General features: G+C 36.0%; 2 protein-coding genes and 1 non-coding gene across 6 annotated transcripts; all 3 read right to left on the bottom strand.

Annotated features, from left to right (window-relative positions):
* Positions 1–2229: 2229 nt before the first annotated feature.
* LOC145618909 (thaumatin-like protein 1) lies at positions 2230–5190 on the bottom strand. Its single transcript, XM_081673516.1, has 3 exons — positions 4906–5190; positions 3955–4624; positions 2230–2989 (listed from the first exon to the last, which is right to left on the bottom strand). Exons 1-3 carry the CDS (start codon positions 4973–4975, stop codon positions 2620–2622), a joined length of 1110 nt encoding a protein of 369 aa, XP_081529642.1. The 5' UTR covers positions 4976–5190; the 3' UTR covers positions 2230–2619.
* Positions 5191–15896: 10706 nt separating this feature from the next.
* Positions 15897–20301, bottom strand: LOC145619449 (thaumatin-like protein 1b). 4 transcript variants are annotated; one of them, XM_081674140.1, is made up of 3 exons: positions 19274–20301; positions 16383–16459; positions 15897–16281 (listed from the first exon to the last, which is right to left on the bottom strand). In XM_081674140.1, exons 1-3 carry the CDS (start codon positions 20047–20049, stop codon positions 16274–16276), a joined length of 861 nt encoding a protein of 286 aa, XP_081530266.1. In that variant the 5' UTR covers positions 20050–20301; the 3' UTR covers positions 15897–16273. The 4 variants fall into 4 exon arrangements, with proteins under 4 accessions (XP_081530266.1, XP_081530265.1, XP_081530264.1 ...); XM_081674139.1 differs by having other exon boundaries at positions 16383–16483; positions 19274–20298; XM_081674138.1 differs by having other exon boundaries at positions 15897–16459.
* Positions 20302–21758: 1457 nt separating this feature from the next.
* TRNAP-UGG (transfer RNA proline (anticodon UGG)) lies at positions 21759–21830 on the bottom strand. The gene has a single exon. It is a non-coding gene; the product is annotated as a tRNA-Pro (tRNA).
* Between the last annotated feature and the right edge of the window lie 266 nt (positions 21831–22096).

Raw genomic sequence — 22096 nt, 5'->3', positions numbered from 1 at the left:
GCCCCGTAACATCAAAAAAATTTTAAAAAAACGTGGACAATAGCCTTTAATTTTAGAATTTTTTGTCCTTTTTTTCGCCCGAAAATAAAAATTACCATGATATTTACCATAGTCCTTAATACCCTCCGGGAGTCCAATTGTGTGGGTAGAACAATCTAACTTGCCTTAAAACGGTTAATTCAAATTTTGCACTGATTTCGTGAATTGAAGCCTATCACGGACATTTTTTACAACATATAATGGTCATATACGGTTCCAAATTTCATTATATGACCCTAAGATGTATCCCCTAGGGTCTCAAGACTTTTCGCCACCAGGCCTTGTAACATCAAAAATTCCTCAAAAAACGTGGATTATCCTTCAATTTTTGAATTTTTTGACATTTTTTCGCCCGGAAATAAAAATTGTCGAGATCTTTTCCATGGACCCTAATGCACCTCGTGAATCCAATTGGGTGGGTGGAACAATCAAATATGCCTTTAAACCGTCAATTTATCCGTTCGAAACTTGCACCGATTTCGTGAACTGAAGCCTACCACGGACATTTATGACAACATATAATGGTCATATATGGTTCTAAACGGCATTACATGACCCTAAGATGTATCTCCAAGGTTCTCAAGACTTTTCGCCACCAGGCCCTGTAACATAAAAAATTTCTCAAAAAGCGTGGATAATAGCCTTCAATTTTGGAATTTTTTGACTTTTTTTCGCCCGAAAATAAAAATTACTGAGATGTTTACCATGGTCCATAGTACTCTCCGGGAGTCCAATTGGGTGGGTGGAACCATCTAATTTGCCTTAAAACGGTTAATTTACCCATTCGAAACTTGCACCGATTTCGTGAATTGAAGCCTACCACGGACATTTTTTGCAACATATAATGGTCATATATGGTTCTAAAGTTCATTATATAACCCTAAGATGTATCCTCTAAGGTCTCAAGGATTTTCGCCACCAGGCCCCGTAACATCAAAAATTTCTCAAAAAGTGTGGATAATAGCCTTTAATTTTGGAAATTTTTTGACCTTTTTTCGTCCGGAGATAAAAATTGCCGAGATGTTTACCATGGTCCCTAATACCCTCCGGAAGTCCAATAGGGTGCGTGAACCATCCAATTTGCTTTAAAATGGCCAATTTACCCGTTCGAAACTTGCATTGATTTCGTGAACTGAAGCCTATCACAGACATTTTTGACAACATATCATGGTCATATATGGTTCCAAATTTCATCATATGATCCTAAGATGTACCCCTATGGTTACAAGACTTTTCGCCATCAGGCCCCGTAACATCAAAAATTCCTCAAAAAGCGTGGATAATAGCCTTCAATTTTGGAATTTTTTGACCTTCTTTCGCCCGAAAATAAAAATTGTCGAGATCTTTACCATAGTATCTAATACCCTCCGAGATTCCAATTGGATGGATGGAACAATCCAATTTGCCTTAAAACTGTCAATTTACTCATTTTCATACACCCCTCTTATATTGGCTATAAGTTTTGTACGTATTATTTAAGAAGGAAATTATTTTCACACTTGTAATGAGTTTGATATTATGCGTCGATATTGCGACAGTATAGTTGTATTGCACTTTTGCTTGTACTGAGTTGTACATAAAGTTTGATGCATATGAAGTAAATAAAAATTTGTCAAACTGCGCTACCCAAGTAAACATAGAGATTCTGCAAATTTTGTTAGCATAGAGAAAACATTGTTACCCCCACACCATGTCGGCAGCAATGAAATAGCTGTATTGGAGGCTTTGGAGCACAATTTTTTAAAAAATTTATAATTACTTACTTCATATTTCACTCTATAGAATTTGAGGGTAAAACGCAAAACACAAAAGTCGTTCAATACCAATATACCATGCTCATCACATTTTCAAGACAATGTAGATGTTCATCCACCTAAACAGCTAAACCCAGATTGTAATCAATGCTTAAATGGGGACATAAAATAATCTATGTCAAACCTTTTATAGAACACCATTCATCAGTTAGACAACCTCAAATCAAGCCACAAATAAAGACTAATCACACCGAATTAATCCAATAATTATCGTTACAATGATGATTAATAGCAACTTTTACAAGACCATTAGTCAAAAGAAGTATGACGCACAACTTTTTCCTCTCAAATTCTAAGACAAGATTTATTCAAAAGATCTTTAACCAGATATTCATTCATTATTCAATTCCATATTCATTTATTAAAATTACCACACCTTTATTTTTAAGATGACTTCATCATTAGAAATGGTACCAAAATCCAAAGATATGAATCATGACATTACTACTAAAACAGATCCAATTGCAGTACTGCTGACACAAAACAACTGCAATCTTGCTACACCCGCAATCCCCTTCTTTTTCTGTACAAGTTCACACTAATAACTCATATTAAAACCCTAATCGGCTAATCCCAAATAAATACCAATATTTAAGTATACATTTTTCATAGTTGATTGGGTTGATCTGATATATTTGGGTGAGTCTTCAGCCTTTTTCTTGATGAATTCTGGATAAGAACACCCCTTTTCGGCTTTGCCTGTTCGATGAAATGCTAGACTGAATAATACTAATGATATTACATATGAATACATCCGTTATTTTCACTACAAAGAGAGAAATGTGAGGATAATTGAAAAAAGTGCACAAACAAGGGGTAATAATAATGTTGGTTTTAATAAAGTTGAGTGTCCCATGGCTAAGCCAGCTAACCATGACCCATCTGCTAGCATAGCTGAGGTCGTTGTACCGGTTCCAGTTCCGGGTCCTGTTACCATTCCAGGTTCACCATCGGAAGCTGATCCGTAAGCCATGTCTCCTCCAGCAGGTTCAGTTGGGGTTGAGACCATTGGATCTGACCCCGATCCGGTAAAAACTGGAGGTGTCATCGTCATTGGTGTTGGGTTCATTGGAGTTGGGTACATTGTTGGAGTAGGAGTAACTGGAGTAGGAGCTGTTTCTCTAGCTGATTTTTGACTGTTGACAAATACAAACACCAATTCAATTACATTACACATTGCATTGATTGAATGTTGTCAGAAATTAAACAATTTTGTAGGGAAGGGTTTTCTTCATGTCCGTTAGCCTGTTACATAAAATAGCTAATACGAGTAGAGTATAAATTAATGACCCACATCCGACCCAAACCCAGTACAAATTACTGGAAAGAAACCTGAATCCAGCAAGACATTGATAATTTTGTTTTGATACGACAACACGACTTAAACCCAAAACACTTGAATCTAACACGGTTCACACTATTGTTAATTATTTTACTTCCTACAATTATTGGTGAGTGCATCATTTTGTGCCAACTTTAGACTTAGGGCCTGTTCATATTTACTTAATTTCAGTTCAGTTCAGTTCAGCTCTAATCAGTTCAGTTCAGTTCCAATCAGTTCAGTTCAGCTCTTAATTTCCCTCTCACATAAAATATTCATTTCAGCTCAATTCAGTTCAATTCAGTTCAGTTCAGTTCCAATCAGTTCAGTTCAGCTCCAATCAGTTCAGTTCAGCTCAGTTCAGTAAATATGAACAGGCCCTTACAAGCACATATAGTAGTGTAGTCATCTCATAATATGGTGTAACACTCTCCGTTTCATAATACAAGTAATTTGTAACGACTTGACTTTTACACCATTTCTAATCTAAGTTAAATGACTAAATTTTCATAGAGTGTACTTCGTAATTCATACTTATACTTCGTCTGGAATTTGCTCCGCAATACTCTTATAAACTTCTTTAATTTCATATTAATACTTCTACGGACTACGGAGTACTAGATGATTGCTTGTATTTAACAATACAACTTGTGAATTGGTGTACTAATCTAATTATTGCAAGTATATTGAAACGTAATGAATGTAATAGCCACCATAATTGTAACAAAAACGCATTCACAATTTACACAAAGATAAGGTAGTGACTAGTGAGCATCATACCTTGGAGTAGAAGGGCAAAATGTAATGGTATAATCAGCTCCACTGCAAGTGAAAGTACTAGTAGGATCATCATAAGCATAACTATAAGACCTCGGACACGCCAACTTAAACATCTTCGAGTAAACCGTAGGCTTACACGTGGAAGGTGAACCATACGCGCCACTACAACAATATTCGGGACTCTTAAACGCCTCACACGCGCTCTTACACGCGCCACCATTTCCCGCCTTAAGCTCAGTCGGACAAACTTGGTTCAAATCAACCACACACCCGGTGTCCGCGCATTGACCCGACCCGCCACTAACCTCAACCAATATGGGTAAATTATACCCGTCAACTAAGCTGACGTCATAGAAATCTTGACTACCGGTTCCTAAGGTGAACTCGGCTAGAGTTGCCGGAGGTTCGGCGCCGGCGCCGTCGCACTCGACGCCGCCGGAGCCGCAGTCTCCGGTTTCGCAGTAGCCAAGACCGGAGTCGGCGAAATTGCAACCAGTTCGACCCCAGAACCGACCGGACCAGCCGGTTGGGGCTTGGAATGACCGGGAAGTGCCAGTTGGGAGTTCGAAACCAGTTGATTCAAGCTTTGGGGTACCTGCATTGGCTAGGATTCCGGGCCATACTGTGTTTTCACAGCTGTTGACAAAAGTGAATGTTGCTCCTGAAACACCTGTCAAATCCAAAGTTTGCAAATTGTTAAACTTGTATAAATGAGACCTTGCAAAATCCGTCATACACTCGGTTGTACCTTGCTTAATTGAGCTAACCTAGTACACTCGAGTATATAATAAACACTATTGCAGTTTTAGGTCATTTGGAGGAAATTAGACTAGAAGTAATAAAACTAAGTATAGTTAGAAGGTGAAATAAGGTAAAGTTAGTATTTTTAGGATGTAAATGGAAGAAAGATGACATTTTTAGTTCACTAAAACCGAGAAAATGAAAATGTACCTGTAAGATAAAGTGGTGAGATAGCAACATTAAGAATGAAGAATAACTTGAAGTATTTTAGTGGATCCATGTGTAAATCTTTGAAATAACTCTGTTTTCCCCTGTTTTTCCTCTGTATTTTTCTCTGTTCAAGAAAGAGAAATGGAGGAAGAAATAGAGTGGGAAAGGGGGGAGTGAAGAAGTGGCTAATTGGGCAGAAAAATGGGGTGTTGAACACCCATAAAACAAACAAAATTACACCTCGAGTAGAGAGAGAGAGAGAAAGAGGGAGTGTCAGAAGAAGAGAGTAGGGCACACTTAAGAAAATCTTATAATATTTCATCTGTCTCTCACTTTATTCCTTTTAATCAGATTTCTAATTTCATATTAGTGTTTGTTTATACGAACCCATAATCATGCTACTTAGTAGAGTATAATTAATTAATTAATTTAGTAGTTAATACTTGATTTAGTTGCATATGCCAAGAAGGTAGGGTTGTATAGTGGCTTTTTTGCTCTCACTGTTCAGATGGGTTGGGTCATTAGTTTATTAGTTTTAACCTTAATGCACTATCCCAACCCATATGGGCACCTTGTTTAACTGACTACAAGTCATTCTACATAAAGAGTCCATTTGTATTTTGACTTGTAATTTTGTTGTTGGTGACCTAAAATATTTACATGACTCCAAAATAGAGCTGGCAATCTTTGACACGACACAACAACACGACCGAAACCGGCACGACACGAACACGAAGTTACTGAGAGAAAACACGAAGTCGACACGACACGACACGAAATCAACCCGAACACGACCCGTTTAGATAAAGTGGTCAAATTATGCATTTATATTGCATTTTACATAGTTTTTGATAGATTTTATGAGCAACACAAAATTGACACGAGACCAGACACGAACACGACACGACACGACACGACTTTTTGCCAGCTCTACTCCAAAACATACATCCATACTTTGGAATGCATCTTTTTAGGGGGGCAAATTTACTCAAACTTCACAATTTGACCAATGCCTAGATCTAAACTTGTTTCTTCATGTTTTATAAGTTAGTACTCCATAGCAAAATTAGAGTTATCTCTTGCTCCTTTTTTGTAGCACTTTTTTTTTTTTTTTTTGGTGTGCTTGCCTTATATATATCTTAAGTGACTGAGTATCACATACTTCATACTTCATCCGCTTCTTTTTAATTGACACATTTCTTTAGTCATGTTTGTTAATGCATAAATTCAACCATTCATATCTTTAATTATCGATAAGCAAAAATTATAAAAAGTTGTAGTCAAAAAAAAAAAAATTATAAAAAGTTGATATTTAGAAAATATATATCGTGACGATTCTAACAAGATCCCACATTACTATATTTTACATTATATATAAATCACAAAACACAGTCAAAGAGAAATGTGTAAATAGTGTTTAAGTCAAAATGGAGGTAGTATCACATGGTTCAAGGATGTTAATTCCTACATCATTGAGGTGGAAGCCAAATTTTAGTGGATTTTGTAGTTGATTGTTGTGAGTACATGTATAACTGTATAAGTACATCACTAATTCATATGCAGGATAATTGCAAAACTTTCACGCCACAACTTCATTAATTACAAGCCTATTTTAACTACTTTATACTTCACATTAAATTTATCTAAGTATCTTTAACTACAATTTCATATAACATGCTCCAATAACTTTAGTAATTTCATATCTAATTTAGTGTTTGAGGCTAGAGGGAGTGGTCCTTTTCAGCCTACAACTTGCGAAGAGAGCTAGGGAGAAGAAAGGGAGTGGTAACTTTATTTTCTTTGAAGAACACTTTTGTAAGTTTAGTTTCTTCACGGTTGTAATTTGGATCTTAATGAAATCTCTCTATCTCAAAAGGAAAACGGTCGTGGTGTGCATATATATAACTGTTAGAGATAATATCGGAAAATATGTGTGATATATTTTCCGTATTGATCTTATTAGGAGAATAATATATTTAGGTTTATTATATGTTAAGATATTATTTAAGTATATCTTTTAGGAAGATTGTTTTCTATCTTATGTTCTTAGGTTTTGTATAAATACTCTACCTATTGATGAATAATAAACAAGCAATACAAGCACATTCTATTCTCTCTTCTCTCTAATTTGTCATGGTATCAAGAGCAGGTTAAATCTTGGAACCGTTCATAAAAAATTTCCCCCTACCGGTGGGTTAGAAATTAAACCCACCGGTGGGATGATCCTTTAGCAAAAATTACCAAATTTTTTTTAGTTTATTCCGCTGTGCAAGTTAGTGTTGGTGCAGAATTTGAGTTGATGACTTGATGTATACATTACATCATGCGTGGCTTTTCTAAGCATTGAGATCAAAATAAAGTTGTTGGTGTGTCTTTGACTCTCAAAGATGAAAAAAAAAAAACGGCTCGCTTGTGTCGTGAGACAAGATATATTTGGTTCTCCTTGTGCCGTGAGACGAGGTTTGTGAGTTGATTCGAGCATAATTTTGCTTCTTTGGATATGAGTTTGGTTTTACTCTGAAAAATCAATAAGAGATTTGAGTGTGGTTTACTTTGAAAGACCAATAAGAGATTTGAGTGTAGTTTACTCTGAAAGACCAATAAGAAATTTGAGTGTGGTTTACTCTGAAAAACCAATATTTGATTGGAGCTCGGTTTTGCTCTGGAAAAACCAAAAATTATTATATTTGCAGGTTCGAAAAGAATGACGTTCCTGTTTGATTGATGACAGATGAGTTCGAAAAGATGAACGTTCTCATCATTGAAGAAAAAAAATTGAAGGCGACATCACAAGAGTGTGCATCTCGGCTTCAACAATTTGAAGAATTTCCAATCGCAACGTTCGTGTTACTGCCGTTACGATTGCGGGAGGGTGTTAGAGATAATATCGGAAAATATGTGTGATATATTTTCCGTATTGATCTTATTAGGAGAATAATATATTTAGGTTTATTATATGTTAAGATATTATTTAAGTATATCTTTTAGGAAGATTGTTTTCTATCTTATGTTCTTAGGTTTTGTATAAATACTCTACCAATTGATGAATAATAAACAAGCAATACAAGCACATTCTATTCTCTCTTCTCTCTAATTTGTCAATAACTTTGATTTCAACCCGAACCGATTAAGTGCACCATTATTCTAAATCTCAAAGTAATTAATCATACTCAGTAGTATTTAAGGAAACAATAATGTGCTAATCAATGTCTATGACATGTAGGTTTGGATTTGTCATATAATAACTCAACCTTCTAGCTCTAGCTAGTGAGCTAATGAGCTAATAATCCTCTTAACTTATGGATTACTCGAGAGTAGGTCACCATAATAGGTTTTATCTACTACTCGTAATATAATGTACTACAAATTGGTCTTTAGTGTATAAAGTTTGATAATTATGAAATTTCCACCCTTCATGATATTGGGAAGTCATTGGGTTTCATGCAATTATATATGCATTAATAATTATCATTATATCATATGAGATTAAATTAATAAAATCTAGTTTAATTAAGTGGTGCCAAGATATACATGCATTGATGCATGTGACCTCAACTTCGCATGTATAATACTGTCAAATTCTTAAGTATTATTGTTTGTCATCTCACTTCATTTCACGTGAACGAACAAGCACAGCTAGAACAATTTTTATTTGGAATTAGGGCAACACCATCACTTCTTCTACGTCCAAAGTTACTAATACTATACTTAGCCATATTTCTTTTCTTGGTAAGTTAGGAAAACTAAGAAAAGATATATAGCTGACAAGCTACATCAAAAATTAGAGAAAATTTTGACTTATCCACCAAGTAAATAACTACATCCATTCAATTGAGGTTTTTTTTTTTTTTGAAACCATCCATTCAATTGAGGTTAGTGATAGTGAAATCCATACCAAATCCATAACCATGTCTATAAACATGGGCACGGGCCGTGCCCGTGCCGCCGCGGGCCGTGCCTGGCCGTGCCGGGGTGGTGCCCGTGCCGTGCCGTGCCGTGCCGGCTCCGCGGCGTGCCGTGCCGTGCCGTGCCTGGAATTGGCACACCCCAGCCCACGGCACGGCACGGCCCACGTGCCTAGCGGGCCGTGCCGTGCCGGGCCGCGGGCCAAACCGTGCCTACCTTAATTTTTTTTTTTTATTTTTTTTTTTTAAAAAAAAAAAATAAATGTTAAAAAAAAACGAATTAAAAACAAAAATGCATATAATAAAAAAAAAAATACTAGTGCGATAATCCGAAAACACAAAAAATTGAAGAATAACTTATTTTATTATATGACGGTAGCCGACTAGCCGGTACGAATATACGATAATTCAATAATACAAAATTACAAAATAAGTAATGATAATTAAAAATCGTACAATAGTGTATGAATATTGAATAACTTCATTTATTATACGGAATACGAAGTTCGATAATACAAAAAGAATACAATAGTGTATAATGTAAATATGTAATCATGTAATTATTATTGGTCGTCTTCGTCTTCGCCTTCGTCTTCATCTTCGTCTTCGTCTCCTAGAGGTTCAAGTTCATCCGCCAATTGAGTGGATTGAGAACTAAAAGCAGTCGACGTTCCTTCATCGTCGTCGTTTTGTGCATAAGTACGATCTTGAGAACGAGTTTCGGCATCCAACCAATCCTTGAAGCAAACACACATTTCAAGTGTTTCGGGTTTTAGTCTTGTTCTTCTATCGTCTAGAACTCTTCCCGACGCACTAAAAGCTCTTTCGGAAGCAACGGAGGAGACTTGGATAGCAAAAATATCACGAGCCATTGCCGACAAAATTGGATGTTTCACGGCTTGTGATTTCCACCAATCGAGGATGTCGAGGCCAAACTTCTCTTCATCGTCCATGCCTTTCATGAAGTCGTAACTTAAGTACATTTGCAACTCCGAAACATCGCTTTGAGTTCTCCTAGATGATGATGATTCTGTACCTGAATACTTAGACATCAAGTTAGCAGCTTGTGCAAATAAACCTTTGGTCCGTTTACTTACATTTTTGGATGTTTGAGAAGGGGCAAATCGAGACACGGTTCCATATTTACTTTCATAAACATTATATAAATTAAAAAACTCATCTGTCACCTTATTCTTAAAAGTTTCAACATCATCTTCAAAATTCATGTTACTATAATAAATATCAATTAATAAAAAGGTGCCATCATATTTTTGTCTAGGATCTAAAATGGAAGCAAAAATATAAATCATAGGAATATCGGTGTAATATTTACGCCATTTATCCTCCATGGATGGAAGATATCCACGATAAACATGTTGTGATCGGTGTTCCGCAAAAAGTTGTGCAAGTAAACATGCATTGCTAAGAAAAGAATGAGCACAAGGATTATATACAGAAGAAAAACAATGTGTCATACCATATAGTAATTGTAAAAACTGCATATATTTTTCACAATTAGCCCAATCATCTTCAAGTAAAGCATTTTGTGGATATTTCATATTATAAAAAAGTGTTAAATGAACCTTGTACTCGATTGCCCGACTCAACATTTCATAGGTGGAGTTCCACCTAGTTGGACAATCCGGTGCTATTTTTATGGTTTTAATCCGTTGTTGCCTGCAAAAACCTTTCCATTCTTGATATCTCATGTTAGAGCTATTAATAGTGCAAATAGCACTCCGTATTTTGTGATAAAATGGACCAATTGCTTGTGTTCCATCCTTCACACACAAGTTAAGAACATGACAAATGCATCTAACATGAAGTGCATCTCCATCTAATATAACATCGTTCAATTGGGATTTGACCAAATTCGCACTATATGTCATAGAAGTTGCATTATCGAAAGTCATAGACATGATTTTATCCCTAAGACTATATGCATCAATGGCTTCCATTAAATGATGTGAAATGTTAAGACCGGTATGAGGGTATTCAAGCATTTTGAAATGAATGATGCGTTTTTGTAACATCCACTCATTATCTAACCAATGACAAGTAACACATAAATAATGAAGTCCGTACCCACTATCCCATGCATCGGCGGTTAAAGAAACTCTACTAGGAAGATTAGCTAATTCATTTACTAATCTCAATTTGTACTCTAGATAAGTCTTCATGGCAGTAGATCGAACGGTTTTTCGGGAGATTTTTTTGTGTTTTGGTTGTAGTGCTCGGTTAATATAGTTGTTGAAGGCATCATTTTCGGCGAAAAGAAAAGGTTGTTCTGCATGTACAATCATTCTCCCAAGTTCATCCATATCTCTCTCGTAATTGTAAATGAAACCTTGTGGATGGAATTGAGAAATTTTAGGCTGGGTTGGATCACTAGATGGTCCACCACATTTTTTTGTATGTCTACTAAGGTGTCCCGTCCCTCCCTTGGTATCGGCCGAGAAAATTTTACCACAAGTCCGACACTTGCATTTTTTTCCATCTTTACTTAATTGATAATGTGCCCAAACTTCACTCTTTCTTTTGGTTTGAGCAAAATCCTCTTCGGTACACCACTCTAATATGTTAGGATTTTGGGTGTTGGGCATGTGAGTGGATGGTTCACTCGACCCGGAAGCTTGTGTTTGGCTACCTTGGGAAGGAGGAGGAGGAGGAGGAAAAGGAAATTCATATTGTTGATATTGGGTTTGTTGAAATTGGGTCCAAGGAGCCATATCATCCATTTGTTCTTGCCCTCCCATGTTTTGGGGATGAAAGAAAGGGGTGGAAGTGTTTGGAAAGGGCATGTTAGAAGAAGGAAAGGGCATGTTAGGGGGGGGGGCATAGACATTGAAGTGTTTGGGTTTGGTGGTTCCCTACGTGTTGACTTGGCTTTTCTAGAGGAGGAGGAAACGTTCGGGTTTGATGCCATGATTAATTAATGATAATAACACAACTAACAATAACAAAGTAACAATTAACAACAATGAGATCAATGAGAATTAATAAGTAAGTAGTTTTTATATAAAATAAATTTTCAAAAATAATTATAATAATAGTAGATTATCTAAATCAATGAGATCCCAGGTAGGAGAGGTTAGGAGCGACGTTGTCCAGAGCCCAAATCCCGCCTTAGACAGATTTCAACAATCCAAATAACCCACAATTAAAATAGAAAGTAGTTTTTATATAATTAAGTAGTTCCAAGTATACAATAATAATAATAATAATAATAATAAATTAATAATAATAATAATAATAATAATAATAATAATAATAATAATAATAATAATAATAATAATAATAATAATAACAATAATAATAACAATAACAATAACAATAACAAATTAAAAAAAGTTGAGTTAGATCTTACAATGACGCTTCAATGCTTTCCCAAATTTATAATTTCTCGAATTTATAATTTCCCGAATGTAAATATAACAATTTTTTTTTTTTTTTTTTTTTGGTAGTAGACTAATAATATTAAAAATGTAAAATTTATAAGAGAGTAGGAATTTTTTTTTTCTTTTTCACAAAAGAGAGGAAGATTGTATGATTTGTAGGAATTTGAGAATTGAGAATTTGGGAGTAAGAAAATTAGAGAATAAGAGAGAAGAGATGAGTTGATGAATTGTGAAAATTTTGGAGGAAAATATGAGGTATTTATAGGGGATTTGGGTGGGAAATTAGGTGGAAATTGGAGGAAAATATGGCCGTTTATAGCTGTTGGAAAACGGCCATAAACGGCCATATTTCCAACGGCTAGTAAAAGGCACGGGCCGTGCCGTGCCGGGCCGTGCCTGGCCGTGCCACGTGCCGTGCCGACGGGTCGTGCCAGCGTGCCGGCCGTCGTGCCGGCCACCGTGCCGCCCGCCGTGCCACGGGCCGTGCCCGTGCCAGAGCTGGAACTTTTGTTCACGGCACGGCCCACGGCCCACAGGCGTGCCACCGTGCCGTGCCGTGCCGGTGGCCGTGCCCGTGCCGGGCCGTGCCGGAGTCGTGCCGGGCCCGTGCCGCCCGCGTGCCGGCACGGCCCGTGCCCACCTTTACATGTCTATATTTTTTTTTAATAATGAGCTATCTACGTAAGCTAATTTATGGGCACGCAGATGTAGCAATATCCAATTCAACCTAGCAAATGTGCACTGAGTTCTAGATCGTTTGAAATACTAAAGCCATCATGTTAATTTGATCTCAAATAATACAGTACAACAAGTCTTCTAAATTCCAATCTTTTGTATAATCGTGTTTATTTTATGTCTTAAATCTTATATTAAGCATGACACTTATAACGACTCACATTATTGTTATATGTAATTAAAACAATTAAGTATATTATTATTTGACTATCAATTATTAGTTCATTCATTAATTAGTAGGTGCGACCTGCCGACCTGAGATATAAAATTATTATGCTTTAAGAAATTGTAATACTCTGATCAGTGCTTAAAAAAGTGAAGAAGAGTAACTAGGTAGATGACAAGATCCCGAAGATTGGATCAGACCGTTGGTATGCGCCCTTTGCTAATAATGTTGTGAATATTTGACCGTTGTCTGACTTTTTTCACATTTTTGGGGCTTATTATATCAACTCATCAATATAGTGTCAACTCTGTCAAGTGTCAATTGTTACTATTCTAGAAAAACGGAATTCAACAAGATGTATACGAGTACTTCATACAAAATTAATGCATAACTACAAGTATAAACAATTACTCGTAGTAAATTAGGAAGTATACATACTTGTATATTTGTTCGAAAGCAATAGCACATTAGCACATAATGCTTTGTGATGTAAATACCCTTAATTAATACCCATGTATGTGATGTGATACCATGATAAGTTTTATCAGGCATTGGATTCTCTGTCTGCTGTATACCCCTCATTTCCCAAATTTGAAGTGATCTATTTGAACTAGTTCATATCTCTCGTCTACAGCTCCTACTGAAACAATTGAAGGCGGAAGAAAAGCTGACTACGGAGTATAATGTGTTACAAAAAAAAGCTGAAACATATACTATATGATTAATTAACTACATATGCATGGGAAATGACATGATCATATATTGTAAAAAAAGCTTTCGCATGTGATAGAATTCCTCAAAATCTATATCTAGAAGAAGAGAAATTAAAAGATCATTAATAATCAACTATAATTTCAAGAATATTTTGATAAACTCATTAGATTAGAATATTTTAATCATATCATAGATTTAATTAGTAAAGTATATATGTAGCTAAGTATCTTTCTACAACACTTAAGAAGGAGGAGGAGGACCAAACAAAATTTAATACCAAACCTTTGTTCAACAAAGAAGTTCAGCTTTTCCAGAGATAAAGGAAAGAGATAAAGATGTTAGTACAAGTGTACAACACATTGATCGACAGATTCCCTCCCACATTAAAGCAATGCTAATTTTTGCAATGCAAGATGAATGTCAAACACCAATTTAGGAAAAGTATATTAAATTATATTACAACTAACACATTCGCTAATTTGAGCTAGAAAATAGTAGTATATCTGTATATGCTTTCCTTCATAAATTTCATACAACCAACGTAAGATTTTTCTTAATCGATTGACTCTAGATTGTTCAAATAAACGTAATTTCAGCCCGTACAAATTCAAAATAACATGTTACTATCACATTCATTTATTAAGTATATATATACAAATGTTTAAAGGGATTATTAAAACAACCGCAAAATTCAGCATATATATATACTCTATTATATATCATACTTAATTTTACCTTTATGTGAAGGTTGTATAAAGTAAAGCTAATAATTAGTAACTAGTGCTGTGTAATAGTGTAACATGCATGATGGTAAATTTAAAGGCATAGATTGAGCAATAATAATGGTGAAGGTAGGGTGTCCCATGCAGGATTCCAAATGTGTGGAATGCAGAATGCTTGACGATGGACTCAAGCACACAAAACCTGTAACGTATTGGACCCATTCACATTATATTGTTACGGTGGCTTAACTTTATTTTCATGGATTAAACTCTCATAAAAAAAAAAAGGAGGAAAGATAAATTAACTTTAGAAGATCCTTATTCCTTCCCCACGTGAACATGCATACATGTTGGATTAAGTTTGTTCACGCATTATGGTTACAGAACACACCACTAGAACCAATAATGAAATGCAATAGTTAAGGAATAACTTTCATTTTGATGTCATGAACGAAGTATAGATTTTAGTTGATCTAACTTTCTTGCAATGTCTATGTTGCATTTGTATACATCAACTTGTTGTATCAATAAAAGTTAAAGGTATGAATTAAATTTTTGTTAGTATCATGCCCCTATTTATGAATTTCTTTCTACAATATTAGAGCATCATAAATTGATAATGTAAAATTTCCACTTCATACCTTATATAGTTAACCTTTTTCTCACTTGCTTTAAATTATTTGAATTTAGAACAAATAAATTAAGACAGACAAAGTAGTTATACAAAGTGCTCCATTGGTAATAGATTTAAAATTAGGGATCTCAATTTCATTTTCCTCCATTTTTTGTTTTCAATTTCAAATACTATGTTAACCATAAAAATAAAAACCAAATTTAAAAATAAAAAAAATTGTCTTGGAGGAAGCGCTAGACTTTGTTGAATTTGCAGCATTGCTTTTGCTACATCTTAAAGACCAGCCTTTTGCGCATTAAATCATGTTATTTTAAGGGCATCTTTTCCTCTAAGGTAGGGTCTCATTATCTTTCTTTTCTACATTTGGGGCCAGTTTATTCTTGCTTCTTTTCCACATTGGGGCCTTATGTAGTTGTGTCCTTCATCTACTAGTATTATTTGATGATTTCCCATTAACTACCCCTAATAGCTTTGGTTACAACTTACAACTCTTACAGGTTGCATTTGGGCCATTGGCTTCACGCCCACTCAATTTGGGCCAGTCCGGTTATAAACCGAGAAAAACAGATTAAATTTTCATGGGGTTGTTTCAGTTGCATATCAGGAATGTACTTAGTTGTCCATATAAATGGCAGCCATAGTCACAGGCTCATAGCAAATCAACAAAATGAGACATGTTCTAAGCATACTACATATAAGTATATAACTAGCCACAAATCACAGTTCAAATATTCGACTTTAAGTACAAACACAAGCTTTGACAGCATTTAACCAGGGAAGAACCCCAACAGTTAAAGTCCTTCGAGGAATGGATATCTTTGCTTTGCTGACATTGTTGAGTACAACATGGAATTACATTCTGTCCAAAACTAAAATATGCTCCTTAAATGAGCCACTTATGGCAAGGGGGAAAAAATGATATATACAGTTTCATTTGAGCAATATTTCAGATTGTACATGACATTTAATTGTTCATCTTTTCCCAGCATGTTTGAGCCAGGAATTTGGAGAGGAGGGCATTGAAGAGGGATGGTAAAAGGTGAAAGGAAATGGGTAAAACAATGGGGTCGAAAGACGACACCCACTTCTCTTCACTACCGGCCTGGAAAAATCCCATCAATGTTAGCAAACAAATGAGATTTCAGAAAACATAACGTAAAACTACTATCAAGGTACCAGCAATAAGTAGAGGAATTGTCGGACCTGAGGATATTTTGCTGCCTCTTGAATGCAAGTACATCATTGTTTTGTTCACCAATGGTAGTTCACCTGCCATTACTCTTCGTTTACCCAGCAATTTTAAGCTACAAAAATTTGTCACAGTTTTATTGTGAGAAGCAGCCATTACCAAATGCATCAGAGCTTCACAGATATACTTCATTTGGGGGGGGGGGGGGGGGGGGGGGGAGGGGTGTGGAAGTACAGTTAGCATGCAATCACAAAATATACTTGTATTAGTTAAAAAATTTCCACAGCTATGCCAACTAATGAACTACCCTAACTGCAGTGTAACAATCTAGATCAATTGGTATGTGCATCATACCAGAGTTGGCTAAGATGATCTGTTCCCCAAACAAACAAAGGTAATTTAAGGATGACAATAGTGGTGATATGCAACAAGTACTTTAGACTTCACCAGATTCATTAAGTTGTATAAACAGCAAGTGAAGTTCCTAAGGTCTCAAAGGTGGATCATTTATTTAAAAGGCTAATCAAGCACTTCACACAGTAAACGTCCTCATCCTGTGAGCTGTATAACGCCAAATCAAATCTAGAATTTAATTGATGCAGTCTAATATCCAAATTAGATGACAAGTACTGTATGCAGACCGGAAACAATTTGAAGTGAATGCAAGATGGGAGCAAGTATTAGAAAAAAAAGTACTACAGTTTAAGGTTTCACTAGAAAAAGGACAAGCCCCATATCTACACATACTACAGGCTAAAGCCTTTTCACAAGCCATAATTCGAGCACAAAATTTACAGACATCAGCCTATCATATCTTTCAATATTACTCCCTTTGTCCCATGATATTTTTCACAGTCGGAATTAGAATGGAGATACAGAAAGATTGTCACATGTTAAATCTCCATGGTTAAGTGATCAAGCTGTCAATGTGACACATTAAAATTTTGTGACCAAGACAGGAAATTTCCACTTATTTGACTATTAGCATGCAATCTGTATACAGATCCTAAGAAAAGCTGGTGGCCTAAGAACTGGATTGTATTGTAGCAGAGGTATCTTCAAGTATGAGGAGCCCTCCACCTACTTAAAGAAATGACCAATTACTTACCATCCTGTTTCTGCTCATACCAGCTACTAAAAATTAGATTAATTTTGTAGATAATATTAAGCAGTACTTTCATGGCTTATGACTCAGGAGAGATATTGCCATCACTCAGATGAATGTTATACAGTTTCTAGGGGTCATAGAATTCTAGAAGATAAGCATCAATGAATACTTTCATACATTTGAAATTGAAATCAGCTTCCTTTGCTCTAATGCATGAAGGATTGTTGATTTGTTATAATAGTAATTTCAACTAAACTTTCTCCTCGTGTGTTACAACAGGAGATGCATATAGCAGGGGTCGGAAAACATTTATCTTTACAATTCGTAAGTGTAGAAAGGGGTTTGAATGTTTTATCATAGTTTCAGACTTTCAGTAAAAGCAAACAATGCATGGATTTTATTTATTTTTGGTATAGGCCTCCTAGGTGTGATCTCGATTCTGTTCTTTCTGCTGCGATATCAAATATGTTTATCTGCATCCCTTTCAGAAGCTGTTAGTTTTAGCATCCAGATTATACCTAGGCCCTAAAATATCTTGGAGGGACTACTTTCAAGCTTTTTAGGAGCAATAGTAGTACTCTATCAGTCTATTGCATCCCTCTCACCTGATAAAAAAGAATAACACCATATTTCTAGAGATTTTGAATAACATGCAAAGCATAAGAGTGTTACTATCACTTAAGGTAGGAATTTTATGAAGACAGTAAAAAATGGTGAAATTATCTCAGGTTAAACCAATAGGAACAATTACAGAGCACTAAGAATTCAGCTTCAATAAAAGTTCGGCCTTTAAGAAGGCAGTGACAAATACTTGCATATGTTATCTGAGACGAGATAAACTAATAGAGATGAGATCCTCAATGGAAGGGCTTAGTGCCAAAAAGTGATGATCAGAATAATATTTGAGCAAGGTTCTTTAATTAGTAGTTTAGTACAGGCTTCATTTGACAGTGGAAGTCATGCAGCTCTCTGTCTTAAAAAACTAACACTGGTAGTGTAAGCAAGCACCCACTCACTTTCAACTACAGTATTCAATAACAATCTTTTGCCTTTCAGCAACTATCTGTCTATCTCTATTACATTTCCTCCTTAAGTTTACCAAATCAATATTCTTATACACGAAGTATATATCTTGTTTATGAATCAAAAAGCTCATCCATCATAATATGTAACATTCATTTTTGAACATTCTCTCCTCTTGACTTGGGAGTTGGGACCAGCCCTAAATTGTCACCCACGAGAAGTCTATTTTGCTGTCCAAGCGACAGGGTTCGATTCTCATGGAGAAGGTTATGTGCTTCAGGCAGGTTGCATTATAGGGCCCTGTAGGAAGGCGCTATACACTACACATATAAGCCACTTCATACTTGGTACCAACGTCCACACTGATATGCCAACTCACACATCCGGTTAAGCAAACCCAAGTGGACTGCCACAACTCCTTACTATCCTAAACTAACCCCACAAGCAACCAAATGAATTATTAGCACATTTTCAATCACTAATATCTTTTCCTTCCTAAATCATTATTGTCATCATTTTAAATCAATTACAAGCAGCTCACATCAACTTAATAATTCATTACCCCTAATTTTTTTTAAAAATACACATCAAACCAACTAGACGAACCAATCACAAGTGTCAACTAGTCAAATACGGAGTAACTTATTTAGTTGGTTAAAGTTTTGAAGACGACTTAACATCAAATAAAGTAAAAAACTTAACACCTAAGTTAACCAATAACACAGGAACAACAAGAATTCCAAAAGCAAAAGCAAGAAAAGAAAACCTAATTACCTTGTGTAAGGAGGCGGGCAAAAGACGATAATATAATCAGCATTTCCGCAAGTGAAAGTACTCGTCTTATCATCATACGCGTAGCTATACGCGCGTGGGCAAGCCTCCTTAAAAAATACCGAGTACACCGACGGTGGACACGTGTCAGGCGTATTATACCCTTCACTACAACAATACCGTGGGTCCCCAAACGCCTCACACGCGCTCTTACACGCGACGGCAGTCTTCGACCTCACTTTGACACTCCCATCCCCACGCGCCGCCGCAACACTAAGCTCTCTAGGACACGCACGGTTAATATCGATGAGACATCCGGTAGGGCTACAATCGCCTCCGCGGCCGCCACGTGGCACAACTAGAATAGGGAGGTTGTAACCGTCGACGAGGCTGACGTCATAGAAGTCAAGACCACCGGCGCCGTTAAGAGTGAACTCAGCTAGGGTTGCCGGAGGAATTGCGCCGGCGCCGGAACATTCGAGTTTACCGGAGGCGCAGTCTCCGGTGAGACAGACCATTTTTCCGGCGGAGGGGTCGCCGGAGCAGAGGGTTCGGGCCCAAAGTCGGCCCGACCAGGATCTTGGGAAATGGAAAGTGCGGGATTTTCCGGCGGAGAGAGAGAATCCGGTGGTCGGAAGAGGAGGGGAGTTTGCGCCGGAAAGTAAGCCCGGCCATACTGTGTGTCTGCACTTGTTAACTAGTCGGAATTTTGCAGCGAGAATTGTTTGGGAGGAGAGAGAAAGGAAGAAGATGAAGATGAAGACGAAGATGTTAGCCATCGAAAGAGGGGAATGGGTTAGTTTGCCGGGAAAACAAAAAGAGGGATTTTGTAAAAAAGAATGATGAGGAATTAAAGCTTAGTTTTCCACTTGACTAATGTTTATTTCTGGTTTGTTCTTTTGATTAATTGCTTTTGGGTTCTTGAATCTTTTACCTGTTTCTTCTTTCTTTAGCTTTAATTTCCTTTTTTTTTTTTTTTTTTATCATCTTTTCTTTACCAGGTTTATGTAAGGGCTTATTAGTTTGATCCTGATTTAGAAGTCGCTTTAGCACACGTAAATTCTTGTATCAGACGGTCAAGAATGAAGTAATAATTGCATTAAGATGAATTTTTTTTAATGAATGTTGTAGCTTTCACTTAATTCTTTAATTTTGTAGAATTTGGTAGCCACACTCACTACACTAGTCAACAAAAGTCCAAGCTCTTCCCAAAGCAAGATTCACACTATATTATTTTAAAATCATATGATTGATTATTATAGTTGAAAAGTCGTGGTCCATTATAATTTAGCAAAATTAAGTTTGTCTAACTTGATTAACTTATTCTCCTTTTGGCTATTCTTCAATTTTTTTAAAAAAAATTGGAAAGGTTGTATCAAGGATTTGAGGGAGATTGTAAATTTATACTTGAAAATATATTGACATGTGAGTAATTGAGTACTTAAAAAATAGAGTGAGTAAAGTGATGATCAATTTACATATTCAACAATAATAAGTGTAAAATGTTAATATTACGAAAATTACTCAAACAATTGCACAATAAATCCAACCAAGATTTTAAATTGAAGGTTGCATGGTGATAACATTGAGAGGGTTAATGAGGCAACCACGAGTCAAATGTAGTTATTTCATTCAACATTCCAATGAAATCCAAAACAATTGGATAGGAAAGTTATACAACAATACAAGAACTATAAAGAATTAGAGATATACAAGAGTAATAGACTTGACCACATATTCCGCACTTTTTTATGAGAAGAGTATAGAAAACTCAAAACTATTCTCTCATAAAGGATGTGCCAAAATCATTTCCCTATAATAGTTATGGGCAGATGATAGTGATCTTTAATTAAACCATGTTTCATAGCAAGAGAAATCAAGTTATGATGAATTCATTTTTCATTTTCGTATTTGTACCCCTCTCTATACATGATTGGTGTTATTTTAGTGAGACTCATCATTCTAGAGTATAAAGCTAATGTTCCTCAGAATCTTAGCCCTCCTCCTCCTTATAGAACAAAAGAATTTATGTAATCAATTTTAAGGGCCTATTCTCATTGACTGAACTGAACTGAGCTGAATTGAAATAAATATTTTATAAGAGAAGGAAATTAGGAGCTGAATTGAACTAAATTTCAACATATGGGAACAGGCCCTAAGTACTGTTGATTATACAAGCTGTTAACTAGAAGCCTAGAAGTATGCAAAATTGCAAATTGTAAGCAGTACAACAACAAGTACAAAAGAATAGGCAAATTTGCCACCAACTTTGATCACAAGCTGTTGGGCTAGAAGCCTATAAGTATGCAATTGCATCTGTTTGGTTGAAAATAAATGGGCCATAACTTGGGTCTTAGAACTGGGTGACAGAGGGTCTGATGTCTGAATGAATGTACAAAACAAGTCAGGCCCATATCAGATTATCAGTATAACAGATCCACCTCCAAAGTCTAAATGGGAGGAGCCAAAATATTAAAGAACAAAAAAGGGGGCGTTCCGAGAATCGAACTCGGGACCTCTTGCACCCAAAGCAAGAATCATACCACTAGACCAAACGCCCATTGATGAATATTTAATGGGAAACAAAGTACTTAACAATAATTCAAATCATGGAGTAGAATTTATCATTTCTTGGGTTCTGCCTATTTTGATATCTAAGTATATCACAGTTGAATTTTCATAGTCTTTAAAAATATAAACTTGACTAACAAATTTGTTTATAAACTTGACTAACAATTTATTTTCCTAATTTAAAAAACGTGTACTAAAAATTCTGCAAACTGTTAAGTTCACATGTAATTATAGGACTGAGGACAAGCAATTGAT

This window comes from Chenopodium album, chromosome 27, assembly GCF_948465745.1.
Source record: "Chenopodium album chromosome 27, dcCheAlbu1.1, whole genome shotgun sequence".
Lineage (NCBI taxonomy): Eukaryota > Viridiplantae > Streptophyta > Magnoliopsida > Caryophyllales > Amaranthaceae > Chenopodium > Chenopodium album.
This window is presented reverse-complemented; position numbering and strand designations above follow the sequence as displayed.

Excerpts from the sequence above, each read along its gene's own strand:
- LOC145618909 (XM_081673516.1), bottom strand. The coding sequence starts at position 4,975 with ATGGATCCACTAAAATACTTCAAGTTATTCTTCATTCTTAATGTTGCT. Across the intron at positions 4,625-4,905 it reads CTCACCACTTTATCTTACAG|GTGTTTCAGGAGCAACATTC; the intron begins GTACATTTTCAT and ends TGGATTTGACAG. Across the intron at positions 2,990-3,954 it reads TTTTGCCCTTCTACTCCAAG|TCAAAAATCAGCTAGAGAAA; the intron begins GTATGATGCTCA and ends ATTTGTCAACAG.
- LOC145619449 (XM_081674137.1), bottom strand. The coding sequence starts at position 20,049 with ATGGCTAACATCTTCGTCTTCATCTTCATCTTCTTCCTTTCTCTCTCC. Across the intron at positions 16,484-19,273 it reads TGCCCGCCTCCTTACACAAG|CTTAAAATTGCTGGGTAAAC; the intron begins GTAATTAGGTTT and ends AAATTTTTGTAG.